The sequence below is a fragment of the Microchirus variegatus genome, assembly GCF_963457635.1.
Source record: "Microchirus variegatus genome assembly, chromosome: 8".
NCBI classification, from domain to species: domain Eukaryota; kingdom Metazoa; phylum Chordata; class Actinopteri; order Pleuronectiformes; family Soleidae; genus Microchirus; species Microchirus variegatus.
Window position 1 is genome coordinate 30,218,837 of NC_139809.1, and position 14,289 is coordinate 30,233,125.

The 14,289-nt window shown below is 38.8% G+C and overlaps 1 protein-coding gene across 1 annotated transcript in view; it reads right to left on the bottom strand.

The window, feature by feature from the left end:
* nlrc5 (NLR family, CARD domain containing 5) overlaps positions 1-14,289 on the bottom strand; it is a gene marked incomplete at its 3' end in the record, with an annotated part of 32,638 nt that overhangs the window by 3,811 nt on the left and 14,538 nt on the right. Inside the window, exons 16-47 of the mRNA XM_083894317.1 lie at positions 14,201-14,251; positions 14,056-14,085; positions 13,770-13,853; positions 13,377-13,460; positions 12,998-13,087; positions 12,829-12,912; positions 11,976-12,059; positions 11,818-11,901; positions 11,335-11,424; positions 11,019-11,066; positions 10,888-10,917; positions 10,079-10,165; positions 9,908-9,991; positions 9,723-9,812; positions 9,562-9,621; positions 9,319-9,402; positions 8,508-8,591; positions 8,331-8,420; positions 7,424-7,489; positions 7,204-7,287; positions 7,038-7,121; positions 6,226-6,312; positions 6,048-6,107; positions 5,343-5,426; positions 5,167-5,245; positions 4,957-5,027; positions 4,130-4,204; positions 3,746-3,821; positions 3,673-3,713; positions 3,474-3,557; positions 1,247-1,345; positions 851-937 (exon numbers count right to left, since the gene is read on the bottom strand). Of these exons, the coding sequence (XP_083750443.1) occupies positions 851-937; positions 1,247-1,345; positions 3,474-3,557; positions 3,673-3,713; positions 3,746-3,821; positions 4,130-4,204; positions 4,957-5,027; positions 5,167-5,245; positions 5,343-5,426; positions 6,048-6,107; positions 6,226-6,312; positions 7,038-7,121; positions 7,204-7,287; positions 7,424-7,489; positions 8,331-8,420; positions 8,508-8,591; positions 9,319-9,402; positions 9,562-9,621; positions 9,723-9,812; positions 9,908-9,991; positions 10,079-10,165; positions 10,888-10,917; positions 11,019-11,066; positions 11,335-11,424; positions 11,818-11,901; positions 11,976-12,059; positions 12,829-12,912; positions 12,998-13,087; positions 13,377-13,460; positions 13,770-13,853; positions 14,056-14,085; positions 14,201-14,251 (2,415 nt within the window). The remainder of the gene's footprint in view (positions 1-850; positions 938-1,246; positions 1,346-3,473; positions 3,558-3,672; positions 3,714-3,745; positions 3,822-4,129; positions 4,205-4,956; positions 5,028-5,166; positions 5,246-5,342; positions 5,427-6,047; positions 6,108-6,225; positions 6,313-7,037; positions 7,122-7,203; positions 7,288-7,423; positions 7,490-8,330; positions 8,421-8,507; positions 8,592-9,318; positions 9,403-9,561; positions 9,622-9,722; positions 9,813-9,907; positions 9,992-10,078; positions 10,166-10,887; positions 10,918-11,018; positions 11,067-11,334; positions 11,425-11,817; positions 11,902-11,975; positions 12,060-12,828; positions 12,913-12,997; positions 13,088-13,376; positions 13,461-13,769; positions 13,854-14,055; positions 14,086-14,200; positions 14,252-14,289) is intronic.

Consider the following 14,289-nt stretch of genomic DNA (forward strand, 5'->3'; position numbering starts at 1 on the left):
TCTCTGGATCAGAACCAAACCTTCAGAAGGTCATAAACTACATCTGTCTGTGTCGTAGTTACAGTAACAATATAGTGATCGTTTTGGAACAGTGAAGTACTATCATTATGATAGTAATACCATGTTATTTCTACACTAATTACTAACTTATAGCTTGGTAATAAGTATCCATATCCAACTTTATCTATAAAGCACTTTAAAAACATCAAGAGCTGAAACTGGAATAATAAAATCAAATAAAACAGACAATAAAACTTAGCCATGTGTATGGTACTAAAGGATGGATTTCTATTTTCACATAATAATATGGTAATTATTGTATTGTATTACACTGATGGCTCCTGTGATCATTCTCATTACAAACCAAAATAACTCAGTTTTAATGATTACTTTTGTGTGTGATATGGAGCAAAGAAACCAGAAAATATTGACATTTAAGAGGCTGAAAAATCAGAGAACAACACAGATTATCATAAAAAATAAATGAGTCATCTATGTAAAGGCGTCTCCTTATAACCAAACCTTGACTACGAGTTATTACCCAGGAAAATAAAAGGGCGCTGCAATAGTATTTCTTACCTATTTCAAACTACTAATAATTACCATGCTACGACTATGTTGTTACTGGACTTTTTTTTTTTGAACAAGGTCTTTTTATTTAAGACTTTATTGTTACTGGACTTTAATGAAAAGTAGTAGAAAATGACAGAGGGAGGCATATGCTAACGGCTGCAACAGATCAAAAGGTACCCAATTTTGTGGCTATTAACTGTAAAAACCCCGATGAATCAGTCTTCATAACGGGCCGCACTTCTTTCATTCTAACAAACTAACGATCTTCTTCTCCTACCTGATCTTCCTGAGCTCGGTCCAGCAGGGCAGGAGTCTGCTGCTCAGCTGCTCCACACCTCTGTCAGACATCCTCCATCCATCCAACCTGAATCCAACAGACATCAAACAAACATTGCACAGGACATTTACATGTATTTATTTATGTGTCCTACATGTGATCAAAGGTCAAGGCCACTCCTGCTTCTTTCGATGTCTTCGCACTCCTAATAAAACATTTGCCTGATGAAGGTCTGAACATGGAGACACTGCAGCAGCAAAACCATAAAGGAGCTACTGTATGTTCATGTTCTTTTTCTGCTTTCATGGTGGATTTAAAAGAGGTCGATGTGTCCGATATCAGGTTCAAAGATCATCATCAATCATAAAAGTTTCTGTGCGTGATTAAAAAACTCACTCTATCTCCTCTAGTCTCGTCAATCCTTCCATCGAAGCGAGAAGATCCAACGCAGCGTTAGTCTCTGAAGGTCCCAACACAGCAGCCATTTTATTGAGCCTGTCACACACACGCACACACGCTTAGACTTTAGATCACGATTCTCTGGCACAATTTTTTCACTTAGGGTGCTTTCACACAAACATGTTTGGTCCCTTGGTTGAATGTAATCTCTGTACTTTGGTGCGCACCAAATCAACCACTTTATCCGCCTTACTTTGGTACGGTTCCTCTGGAAAAAGCAGAGCAAAGCAACTAAACAAATGGGAAGAAACGGTCTAGTTTAATGAATTGTGGCTATGAGATGAGATACGGGATTAACCCGGAGTTCCACCGGGCGCGTTTTTGCGGCGTCCTCTGCCCAGCACAGCTGTCAGCGAGGTGATAGAATATAATATATGTTTGCTAGCAATGTTTTTTATAACTAATTGGTCATAATTATCACATTATTAAATGTATCATATACAACATTCAATTACATATATAAATACACTTGTTAGGGCCCGAGCCACGAATGGCAGTGGCCAAAACGGCTCCTGGTACAAATTTTAATTACAGTTGTTCACACTGTTATTCATGTAATTTAAAATAAATGTCTGTTGATTTTTCCCACTTTTTTTTCTCTAGGCCGGCCCCCTCTTGACCACAATAAATGCACATTGGCCCCCAGGTCATTTGAGTTTGAGACCCCTGAGTTAAAGTATGTAAGTAGACCTCCATATCTCACATATGTGCCATAGGACCACTCTATGGGAGCATGTGACAAGGATTTAATCTCAGAGCTGTACAAGCACGACAAGTATTTATGCAATGTATAAACAATTTTTGTGTCCTGTTTGTTGTCAGTAAGCGACACTTTGCAAATTCGCACTATGAGCAGACAAGGAATGACAGACTCCTCTCTGGGGATGTGTGTGGGGGGGGGTTTAATCACATCATCAGACTGTATTAAATTTATGTGGATGTTCATGCCCAGTTGCTGACATGCTGGTATGAGAAGCTGCAGCGATGGTGTGTGAGCGGTGGCCGCTCGCTGCAGCTCTGGCAGAGGCAGCGTGAGAAAAGACCTGTCATAAATAGAGCACATTATTAGAGAGTGTGCTGCTACATGTGTGTCAATAAAATGTGTCAGCGTTATTATGATGAATGAAAAGGGACGGGAATAACCTTTGAGAGCCTGAGCCGCCGCGCTGTTAAATAAATAAATACTTACTACGGCTGTGTGAGGAGTCGTAAGTCGTGGTTTGATCAGGTCAAGTTTGTTTGTGTGAGGTGTTTTGCTTTTTTTCTACAGTGTTTGATTGTTTTATTGTTTGTTCTTAGGTCTATTAGGTCACGCGTTTGTATGTTTTATTTGTTTTATTTAGTGCTGGGTATGTTAACGGCGTGTTAGCATTGACGCCACAGGTACGCTGGTTATTTGTAGCGCTACTCTTTTCCTTTAATTAACAGACCGCTCCAGTTGGACTGTAGGCGGAGCTAACGCAGCTAACGCAGCTAACGCAGCTAACGGAGCTAACGGAGCTAACGGAGCTAACTGGTAAAAAGTCGTCAGCAGTAACGCACGTTAATGCATAAAAGACATAAAGGTAAAGTCGCGTGTGACGTCATGTATACGCGCCACGGCACCGGAGTCCAGGCACTGTTTACCAGTTAGCGCTGTTAGCTGTGTTAGCTCCTTTAGCGCCTACAGTGGAACTAGAGCGGTCTGTTTATTAAACGAAAAGAGCAGCTCTACAAATAACCAGTGTGTGCCTCTGTTTTTAAAGTTTAGCGTTACTTTAGAGACTGAGTCGGTCAGTCGTTCGGTCAGTCGTCATGGAAACGCGCCATGTGTTAGCAACATTGACGCCGTTAGTTTTATTGTTCTCAGGTCTATGAGGTCACACGATTGTACGTTTTATTTGTTTTATTTATTTATCTCTGACGTACAGCACTCTGTTTCAGCTGTTGTTGTTGTTTTTTAAGTGCTGTATAAATAAAGTTGGATTGGATTTGAGGTTCCAATCGAGCCTCTGATTGGTCAGAGAGCGTCGTCACTGGAAGAGTCACGAGCGCGACGTCCGACACAAGAATCAAACCAATGCACCAACTGTAGATTAAAGTTAAAAAATACTTTAAATAATCCTAAAAACGTACATTAATCCTTAAAAAAAAAGAAAAGAAATCCTAATCTTGTGATCCTTACTTGAGACTGCGTAGAGAGCGGAGGTTCCTCAGAGTTTCTGTCAGACACTGCCGGCCGCTGTCGTCCAGACGCACAGAGTCCAGACTTTAGGTTCACACACAAATACACACAGGCAAACAGAACATTATTATACAAGCTACTTTACTCTTTCTCTTTTCATCTTCTACAAATGCAGCACCACCAGAGGAAGCTCACGTACCACTGGTGGTCCACGCACCACAGTTTGAGAACCCACAGCTGTTTGCAAGACGGTACGTGTCTTACCAAAGTTCTTCGAGGTGAACGCAGCGTCTCAGCGCTTTGACGAGCTGCAGTCCTTCAGCGGCCAACCATGAACAATGAGAGAGACTGGAGAAGACGAGGCAAAGTCAAGTTAAGACCCATCTATGAGATGATTAGATTAGATTATTATATTAGGGCTGCAGATAACCATTATTTTCATCATCGATTCATTGTTTGACTTGTTTGATTTGTAAAATGTAAGAATTTTGATGTTCCCAAATGTCCTGTTTGGAGCAAAGAGAGCAGAGAATATTCACATTTAAGAAGATGAAAATTAAGAAAATCTGTTTTAATTATTGGAAAAAAAATACTCAAACCGATAAATGAAGTGAATAATCTTTGCAGCCCTGTATAACATCATATTAAATGCTTACTTGAGTGCTCGTAAACGGGGAAATACTGCACTGATATTCTGAGCCGCTGTGTCACTGATCACATGACCTGACAGACTGAGACAGGAAGTGATAAACAATTAACAAAACAGGAAAAAAAACAACATCTTTAAGACCTTTAAGAACACTGAAATATAAACTCATTTATTATAAATATTAAAGCTCTAAATAATAACTTATTATAATCATGTACATATGAGCAATAAAAGGAAAATATGAGGATATGTATGATATTTATTATGATTTTCTGTGATCTAAACAGTGCTGAGGTTTATTTATTGTAGTGCTGGGCACTAGGTTAGCGCACGTTAACGCACATTAAGGCATGATGCGTTTCCATGACGACTTACCGGAAAAAGACATGCGACGTCACGTTTACGTGACTCCCGATTGTTAAAATGAGTCTCTAAAGTAACGCTAAACTTTAAAAACAGAGGCACACATACGCAGTACACAGGTACGCTGGTAATTTGTAGCGCTGCTCTTTTCCTTTAATAAACAGACCGGTGCTAAGCGAGCTAATGCAGCTAACTGAGCTAACTGGTAAACGGTGCCTGGACTCCAGTATCATGGCACGTAAACAGGACGTCACTCGTGTCTTTTTTCCGGTCAGTCTTGATGGAAACGTGTCATGCGTTAACGTACATTAACCTCGTGCCCGGCACTAATTTATTGATTGATTGATTTATTCATTTCTGTTGTGTTTCACTGAGTTTCCTCTGTGCTACCAAACTGTAGATAATCCTCATCAGAGCTAGCTTTTTAATGAAGCCTCTCAATGTGTGTGTGTTTGTGCGTTTGTTACTCACTTGAGACGCTGCACAGCTGCAGACTGAAGCAGAGCCTCAGACAGTTCTTCCATCGCCGTCACAGAACACGTCTGTTTGGAAACAACACTGACAAACAGCAGAGAACACACACACACACACACACACACACACTATCACATTCATGTTTGCACCCAGAATAAAAAGCGTAGTAAAATACATAAATAGAGAGTGACGAGGGTCAAACCTGACAGAAGTGAGCTTTGGTAACGAGGGCAGGACAGAGCAGAGAGCGCGGGTTCCCTCTGTGCTCAGACTGCTGTGGGAAAAACTGTGAATAATCACACATAAAACGTCACGTTTAGAAGTCTTTTACGTTTCTGCTGAAGGTCGATTACATTTAAATGACTAAATAAAAGCGTCCTCACTCCAGCTCGGTCAGTAGAGGACATTCATGGATGACGTCCATCAGAGGGGACAGATGAGGACCCTCGAGTGAGCAGTCCACAAGGCTGAAGGGTGAGAGGAGAGGACCACATTAATGTAATAATACAAATAATCAGAATAATCAATGTATTCAGATTCAGGCCGGACACTTAGATTACATTCAGAGGTGTCAAACTGATGGAATCCTGTTATCCTAAGAATTTTTTTTATTTTTTTATTTTTTGTCAAACTTTGGATGACGTACTAAAGTATGACTTTTTCATAAAATTTTGGACATACTTCATTTTTACTTTTTTGTCAGATTTTGTACGACACTAACCTATGAATTGTTTATCAATTTTTCGTTTTTGTCAAATTTTGGACAAATTTCTTTTTTTTAAACTTTTTTGTCAAATTCTGGACAATTTTTTCCCCCAAAAATTCAATAACATTCCCTTTAAATCTTTGGCTTTTGACCCAGTATGAGACGTTGGTTTTAGAGTAAGACGTGTAGTTTTTCTACTCTCTACAGTAGTTTTTCACTGTTTGAGTGTCTGTTTTTGGGTCATATAGTGTGAAAGTATAGACTGTTTTTCCATTTATGTTTGTAAGTATTTTATTATCTACTTTTATAATAATTATTTATGTATATATTTAATAATAATTGAGTGTATAGATTTATAATGATCCATTAAATCATCCATTACCTGACTGAAGTCAGTCCTGAGGATTTCATCAAAGACACGTGCAGCGTGGTGCTCTGGACCCTGGAAAACAAACACATTTAAAAGTCTCCATAACTATAAGACACACACACATATTTAGATTTTAAATATCTGACATGAGCTGAAACACATAAGTGTGTGTGTTGTTTGTTCGTCTCACCTGATGGCGTGAATGTCGCTGCTGAGCTGCAGACAGCGACACACGAGAGCGACGGCTTTTTCAGCTCTCATCCAACTCTCCTCGACACTGACAAGAGAGAGAGAGAGAGAAATAGATAGATATCAAGGCTTGGATTGATATCTATTTGTCTGATAATAATTAAATTAGATATCAAAAGTAGAATCCATAATCCCCCTCCTCCTTCTTTCACTCACACACCTGTGGTTAACTGGGAAACAGAGAAAACAACATGTTTTAAAGTTGTCATAATTCAAGAACGGTAGATGACAGAGCTAAAATGTTTAGTTTGTGAGCGACACAAGGTTTTCAGCAGCGCCCATTTTTACATGAGTGAGAAACAGGTAAGAAATGACTGAGAAATGACAGTTTTAATTTCACCCTCGTCTTGATTTTTCCAAAACTCCAAAGCAGATTTTTAACATGGGAGTCAATGGGAGCTGTGAGCAGAACTCTCTGCGCTTTTAGGTGATTTTAAGAAAAAACAACACACATGGTTAGACAACAACCATAGCTAGAGTGTGACAACAGCACGCACACACACATTCAGAAATCTCGAAACGACCTAAAAAAGTACAAAACTTAAACTGCGTTTTTTTTTAAGGGAATATCTATCAAAACTAGGTGATAAGTCCCAAGTCTTGTGACCCGTTTAAAGATTCAACCACGTTTCTACATTAAAGTATAACGACACTGTGAGGCTTCAAAGTGGGCTTGGTTTTTCTTCTTTTTCTAGTATATACATTGCAGCAGCAGGCGCTAAAAACGACTATATCTAAATGTCTCCATCTCACCTGACGCTGCATCCTCTCTCACCGACGTCCAACGCTTTCACAAAGTCTCCGATCCACTCTGAGTGCAGTGAATTGTTCTTCAACCTGAAAATCAAAAGAAATGTACGTCTAATCTTAATATAAATGTGTTTTTACTTTGTAGAGGTGAAGCATGAAAAAGACTTACTGTAGCGTGGTTAGAGTGGGACAGTGAGACACCACCTCTGATAACCTGAGCAGATGTTCCTGTTCCAAACCACTGCCTCTGATACTGGAGGAGACGCACAGAAGATAGTTTGGTATTCTCTACTTTCTGTCACTTCCTGTCTACATTTGATGATTGACGCAGGAATCCAAACCCCCAAAAATTATTGAAAACAGACCCCGAGGTTTAATCCTGTTCTCACCTCAGGGATTTTTCACAGCCTCGGTGTTGACTGAACCAGATGAGACACTTCCTTTCTTCTCCCAGACTACCAGCAGATATCGGGGGGGGGTGGAGTCAGAGGACAAAGACACACAAAAAGTATTTTTTATGTGGTAAATTTCGTTTTTTTTTTATAATACCGATATAGAATTAAACAATCGTGCTTATAATGTCAGTTTAAAGCTGTGCCCATGTTTGCATCTCCTAAGTGAGAAGGAGAATGTATACATTTACTTTACAAATATCAGTTTCAAGTCTAAAAACTGCTAAATTATTCTCAGAATTCTGACTTTAAACTCAGTTTAAACTCAGGATTTCTGACTTTATTCTCAGAATTCTTACTTTGAAACTCAGAATTCTAACTTTATTCTCAGAATTCTGAATTTTAAAGTAAGAATTCTGACTTTATACTCAGATTAAACTCCGAATTCTGACTTTATTCTCAGAATTCTGACTAAAATAAAGTCAGGACTCAAATACTGTTTTCCTGTGTGGCCCTAATCTTCTTCCTTATATATGTACATAGGTGTATAGAGGCCCATTTCTAGTGTTCTAATGGTACATTGTGTTTGCTAATCATGTTAGAAGGCTATTGAATGATTAGAAAACCCATGAAAACCCTTGTGCAATGATGTTAGCAGAGCTGAAAACAGTATTATTATGAATAAAAATCATTATTTCTAATCTTGTCAATGTCTTGACTATATTTTCTAGTCATTTTGCAACTCTTTTGATGAATAAAAGTCTGACTTTTAATGAAAAAAAATTGCATAGGTGAGCCCAAACTTTTGAACGGTAGTGTATAAGGTATATCACGTTTAAATTTTTGGCCCATATGACACAGCCTTAACATTTATCCGCTCGTTTCTACCTCTGACAGAACTGACCTGACGTCCACAGCAGAGACGTCATCACAGGTTCTCAGAGTGTTTGCCACGTCCATCAGTCCCTGCTGGCTCAGCGTGTTGTTGCTCAGACTGCACACACAATGAACGTGAACGTTCAGAATCATTATTCTTCAGTTAACGTCTGTTTTTAAATGACGGCCATTTTTCGCATCTCACCTGACAAAGCTGGTGATTTTAAGTTTGGGCAAAGAATCCACGAGACGCTCGACTCCGTCGTCTGTCAGCTGGTTTCTGGATAAACTGGCAGCCAGAGGACAGAGTTGATCAGTACAGTTTGGTAAGCAGAGCGCTGGTTTTCAATGTAATGTCACTCAACAGCCACTTTATTAGGTACAGCACAGCTGTTCAATTGCATGTTAATGACAAATATCTACAAGCCAAGTCACATGACACCAAGCAGGTTTGTCCACTTTAAGCTCACACCCACTTCATACCCTTTCCAAACTACTTGGGTATGAAGTGGGCAAAGATCACGTTTGAAACAGGTAATAATTCTTATAATGATGCGAACAAACTTTATTTTTATAGCACTTTTCTTAACAAATGTCACAAAGTGCTTAACAGACCAATCGAACAGTTCACACTAAGCAAACACAAGGCGACAAAAACAGGAAGAAACCTCTGACTGGACCAAACTCAAAGATGTGCGGCCATCTGCCTAGACAGGTTGGGATGAAAGGCAGAATGGGGGACAGAACAGAACAGAGAGATGAGAAACATAAGAATGTTAACATAAAGATTAGTGCTGGGCACTTTAACGGCAGTTAACGGCACTAACGGAGCTAACTGGTAAACGGTGCCTGGACTCCGGTGCCGTGGCGCGTAAAACATCACGTCACGCACCTCTTTTTCTGGTCAGTCGTCATGGAAATAGGCAAGCTAGAACCTCATCGAGTGCCACTCCTGTGTACCTAATAAAGTGGCTGTGAATGTATTTGAGAGTGTGAGAGGGGGAGAAGGAACATACTCCAGCACAGACAGGTGAGGACCCTGCAGCAGAACCTCCATCAGCCTCTCCATGTCACCACCGTTCAGGCAAAAATGAGTAAATCTGTGCATGTAGCAAGGAAAGAGAAGATTGGAGAGTAAATATAAGGATATTTCTGTGTTTAAATCGTTCTCACGCCACATTATTACAACATTATATCAGCAGTTTAGAAATATAATAGACGCAACGAAATGTACGGAAAATGAGTTTCTGTTGACAAACCTGCATTTGGCTCGTTCTGCTTTCACTCGGTCAAAATGGACGACACATTCACCGTGAGGCCTGAGGAGGAGTTCACGGCCGTCGTTACAGGACGTTCTTTATGTAAATATTCATCATATAAAATTAAAGTAAAGTCAAACTACACAGATGATAAAACGTACCTGAGCTCCACTGACGTGACGCGCTGACTGACCGTCAGACAGTCAACCAACATCAGCGCCTCGCTGAACGATGCGATGCTGTTGCTGAAACTGGAGGAAAGATTTAGATTATTTAAAGCTGATAGAGGTCACAGAGGTCACAGCTGATAATTAGTCGACCTTTATCCAAACGTATTACGTCTTACTTGAGCGTCTGCAGTGACACCATCTCTGGCAGGACACTGAGGAGACTCTGGATCGTCTCTGCTTTCAACATGTTGTGAGACAAACTGACAACGACATTATTAAAGTGTATTAAAGTCAAAATAAAGTATATTATAATACAGTAATATCATCATCATCATCATCGCACTTACTCTAACTCCAAGTGGGAGGAGCCACAGTCGACCAGTTTCCTGCACATCGTGTTTACGTCGGCCGGCAGGAGGCTGCTGTCGTTTATCCTACACACAAAAATTCAAATTCAAAGTTATGACAAGTGAATACGTGTAGAATCATTTAGTCAATAAAACATAAACTGACTCAAACTTATAACGATGCAATTGTTGTATTTCTGCTTCTGGTCTCTTTCTTTGGTCTCTTTTTTCCTTTCACCCAAACCTGTCTTGGCACACCTTTGAGCCTGGTTCTGTCAGAGATTTCTTCTTCTTTGCTCTCACTGAGGCGTCTTGTGTTTGCTCATTGTGTGAACTGCTTCTGTTCTCCATGATGATGTTGTCTTTGTACAGTGCCTTGAGATAATGTATGTTGTGATTTGGCGCTATACAAATGAAGAAGTTGTTTGTTTTCTTTAACAAGAATTTTTTTCGGGGTCTGTTTTTTACAAGATTTTTGTTTTTAACAATTATTGGGAATAATTATCTAGTTAAATAATTTAACTAGATTTTTATTTATCTTTTTAATAAAACTTTTTTCAGGGTCTGTTCTGACGTGATTTTTGTTTTTTTACAAGATTTTTTTAATAAGATTTTTTTTTAAACAAGATTTTATTCTGGGTCTGTTTTGACAAGATTACTGTTTTTATTGTATTATTTTTTATTTTTTTTACAAGAAATTACTTTTTGTAATTCTCTATTTTTTTACAACAAATTTTTTTCAGGGTCTGTTTTTATAAGATTTTTTTATACAATACTTTTTTTCTATTTTTTAATCAGCTTTGATTTACCTGAATATCTTCAGCTTCTGTTTGTCATCACTGTAAAAAATGTAAAAAGCACATAATTAGTTTTATTATCATTCAAATAAAAGTGTTAATTAAAGACATTATACTGGGTTATTGTTGTTGTTGTTTTTTACCTTCTGTCGGAGCAGAACTTCAAGATGACGCGGCCTCTTCCGTCCTCGCTGTAAAACCAAAACATACAAATTATAGTGAGAGAAGAATTCTGCCCGTTAATGTGAGTCAGTTTATACTTAACGAGTTACATTGTCACTGTTATAAGTTCATCTCTATGCAAATGAGTATGCGCTTGTGAAAGTTTTTTTTTTTTAAATATATATATAAAGCTGCTCTAAATGGCTCATTACCATGGTGACAGGGGCACACACACACACACACACACACACACACACACACACACACACACACACACACACACAGAAATCTCAGCACCTGATGTTAATCTCAATGAAGTTGTTGGAGGAGCTCAGAGCAGACGCCAGCGTGGCCACACCCTCCATGCTGATGTCATTGTTGCTGACGCTGAAAAACAAAACACACACACACATTATAATCTTCAATTGTTGAGATGGTCAATAAAAAATGTTGTTTCCCAAAACTCAAAATGATTCACTTTTAATAATTTCTTTGTTATATGAAGCAAAGAAAACAGAAAATACTGAAATATAAGAAAAATCAAAATCAGAGACCTTGTTTTTATGACTTAAAAATGCACTCAAACTGATAACTGTGATGATAATTGATGAAGTAACCGATAATAAATTAATCAATCGAGTAAACGTTGCAGCCAGAGCCAGGTGCAATGAGATTTTAACAGCTTAGCAGCAGCTTATTATAATAATAAATAATCCTAATTATCCTTTATCTGAATTTACCAAACACACATTCTGCTGTATTTGAAATTCTCCTCCTTACTCGACTTCCTGGATGTTGCTCAGATGAGGCAGGACATCCAGCACTTTCTTCAGACCCTTGTTGCCTAAACTGTTACTGGACAAACTGATGAAGTGGAGAAAGTAGAGTTACTGTCAGGATCAGGAGAGACAGAAAGAGAGAGGATGTGTTGATCTTACTCCAGCACTGTGAGATCACACGAGGTTCCCAAACTGGTCCACACTCGCTCCAGATCTTTGTGCAGCAGCCCACAGCAGCTGAGACTGAGACAGAGACAACCATCATCACTGGCCACCATAAAATAACATGTAAATACAAAGGGAAACGCGCTGTTGTACACACTCAAGATGGATGTTAATACCAGGTATGAACAAGGAGTGGGCAAGATCTATGTCTTCTTAAGATAACATCGTGATTGTTGTCAATTAAAAGATTCTCCTTCTTACATTCAAGTCTCTCCAAGACCTTTTCTGACCTCCTTCACACCCCGATATTACAAACTACACTATCTGCCAACACTGAGATCACTCCGATACCAGTCATTTCAGACCGGTGTCAAAAATATTCCCCTTACCCTAAAATTACCTGAACCCTAACCCTACTAGGGCTGCAACGAACGATTATTTTCATAATCGATTAATCTGTCGATTATTTTCTCAATTAATTGAGTCATAGCTTGGTCCATAAAATGTGAGAAAATGCTGAGAGATATTGATCAGTGTTTGTCAAATCTGGAAATGACTGTCTTGTTGGGTTAAACTAAATTAGTCCGTTTTGATGATTTCTTTGTGATGTGGAGCAAAGAAACCAAAACATATTCACATTTAAGAAGCTGAAAAATCGCAGGAACTGGGTTTAGTTCTTTAGAAAAGAATAATCGATTATCAAAATAGTTGACGATTCATTTAGTAATCGATGAATCGACAAATCGTTTCAACCTAAGCCAGACAATTAAAGAGGCAGGAAAAAAAACTAAATACGGCAAATAAAACGAAACATTCTAAATGACAAAGTTGACATCTGAAATCATACCAGAGTGTTTTGGTGTTTGCCGGCCTTTTGCTCCCTGCAGGATACACGACAGACACCTGAGCAGGATCTGGATCAGACTGTAGTCTTCAACAGAAACAGAAACAGTGTATGAATGTATGAGCCACAGCTTCCCAGAGAGCCACAGAGACCGTGGGTCATGTGTTTGTACCTGATATGAAGCTCCACCACAGCGGGACAGTGACACAGCAGAGCCGTCATAACCACCAGGTCGTCCACTGACGAGCAGCTGCCATTGAGTCTAGAAGACGGGGAAAAAACGACCATCAGACAAACTGCAGCAGTTTATTTATTCATTTTTTACGGCTGTTGACCAGGTTTGTTTCTGTGTTTGCCCGTACACTCTTAGAAAAAAGGGTTCGAAAAGGAACCAGGAACCATTTGCTTCTGAAAAACCTGTAAGCGAAGAAAGGGTTTTTCAAGCACTTTTATTTACAGAATATGTAAGAGAAATTACTGTGTGCACAGTTTAACAGCTACACACATATAACTACACACACGTCGGAGATGATGCATGAATCAAGTCTTACAGGATCTTGTTGGTGACGTTGAACTTTGGCAGAAGTTGAGTGAGAGTCTCCAGAATGTCCACGTCCCACTGATCTCCAGACAAACTGAACACACACACACACACAACTTTTAATGACACATAAAAGCTGTGGTAATGTGTCATTTTGGTCAGTTTTTGTGCTTTTAATCTGCCTATTTTATAACAACAAACTCATATCAAATATCAAATCATTTACTGTCCCAACAGGGAAATTTGAGTTGGGCAAAAGTGACAGCCAACAAAATAAAAGTAGATAATAATTGAATATAAATAACAAAACACTGTTCATGTTTAAAATATACCCAGTACAGCTTTTTAATTGTATTTGATTAAAGTAGATGGTTTTATGATTATTATGGGTACGGTTACTCACTCCAGGACAGAGAGGGCGGGGCAACGAGCCAATGATTTTGCGACTTTTTGCATCTCGGGCTTGGTCCACTTCTGGTTCACTAAACTGGAGAAAAATAATATATTATATATAATATATAAAGAAATAATATATTTTAAAAAACAAAATCAAATCAGAGAATTTGGAACTTTACCAACAACCCATAATTTACCTTCAAAGACAGAGCAAAGTTCTCCAAGGAAACAGATTGACGTTTTATTATATTATTAAGTTGTGTGATAACAAATAGCGTTATTGTCTTTTTTACCTGACAGTTGGTTCAGTCTTCTTTTTATGGCTGCACATGTGACAAGAAGAAGAAGAAGAAGGAAGTATTAGTTTAAGTGAGGGCAACATTACAGGATGTTTTTATGGTTTTATTGATTTTATCAAACCATAAAAACTCAACTCACCTCTCCATATCTGAGCTGGGGTAGAAAGTTACGGTCAGCTCTTTCACTGCACTGCAACGGGACAAAGATGAATTAATGAATGAATGGAT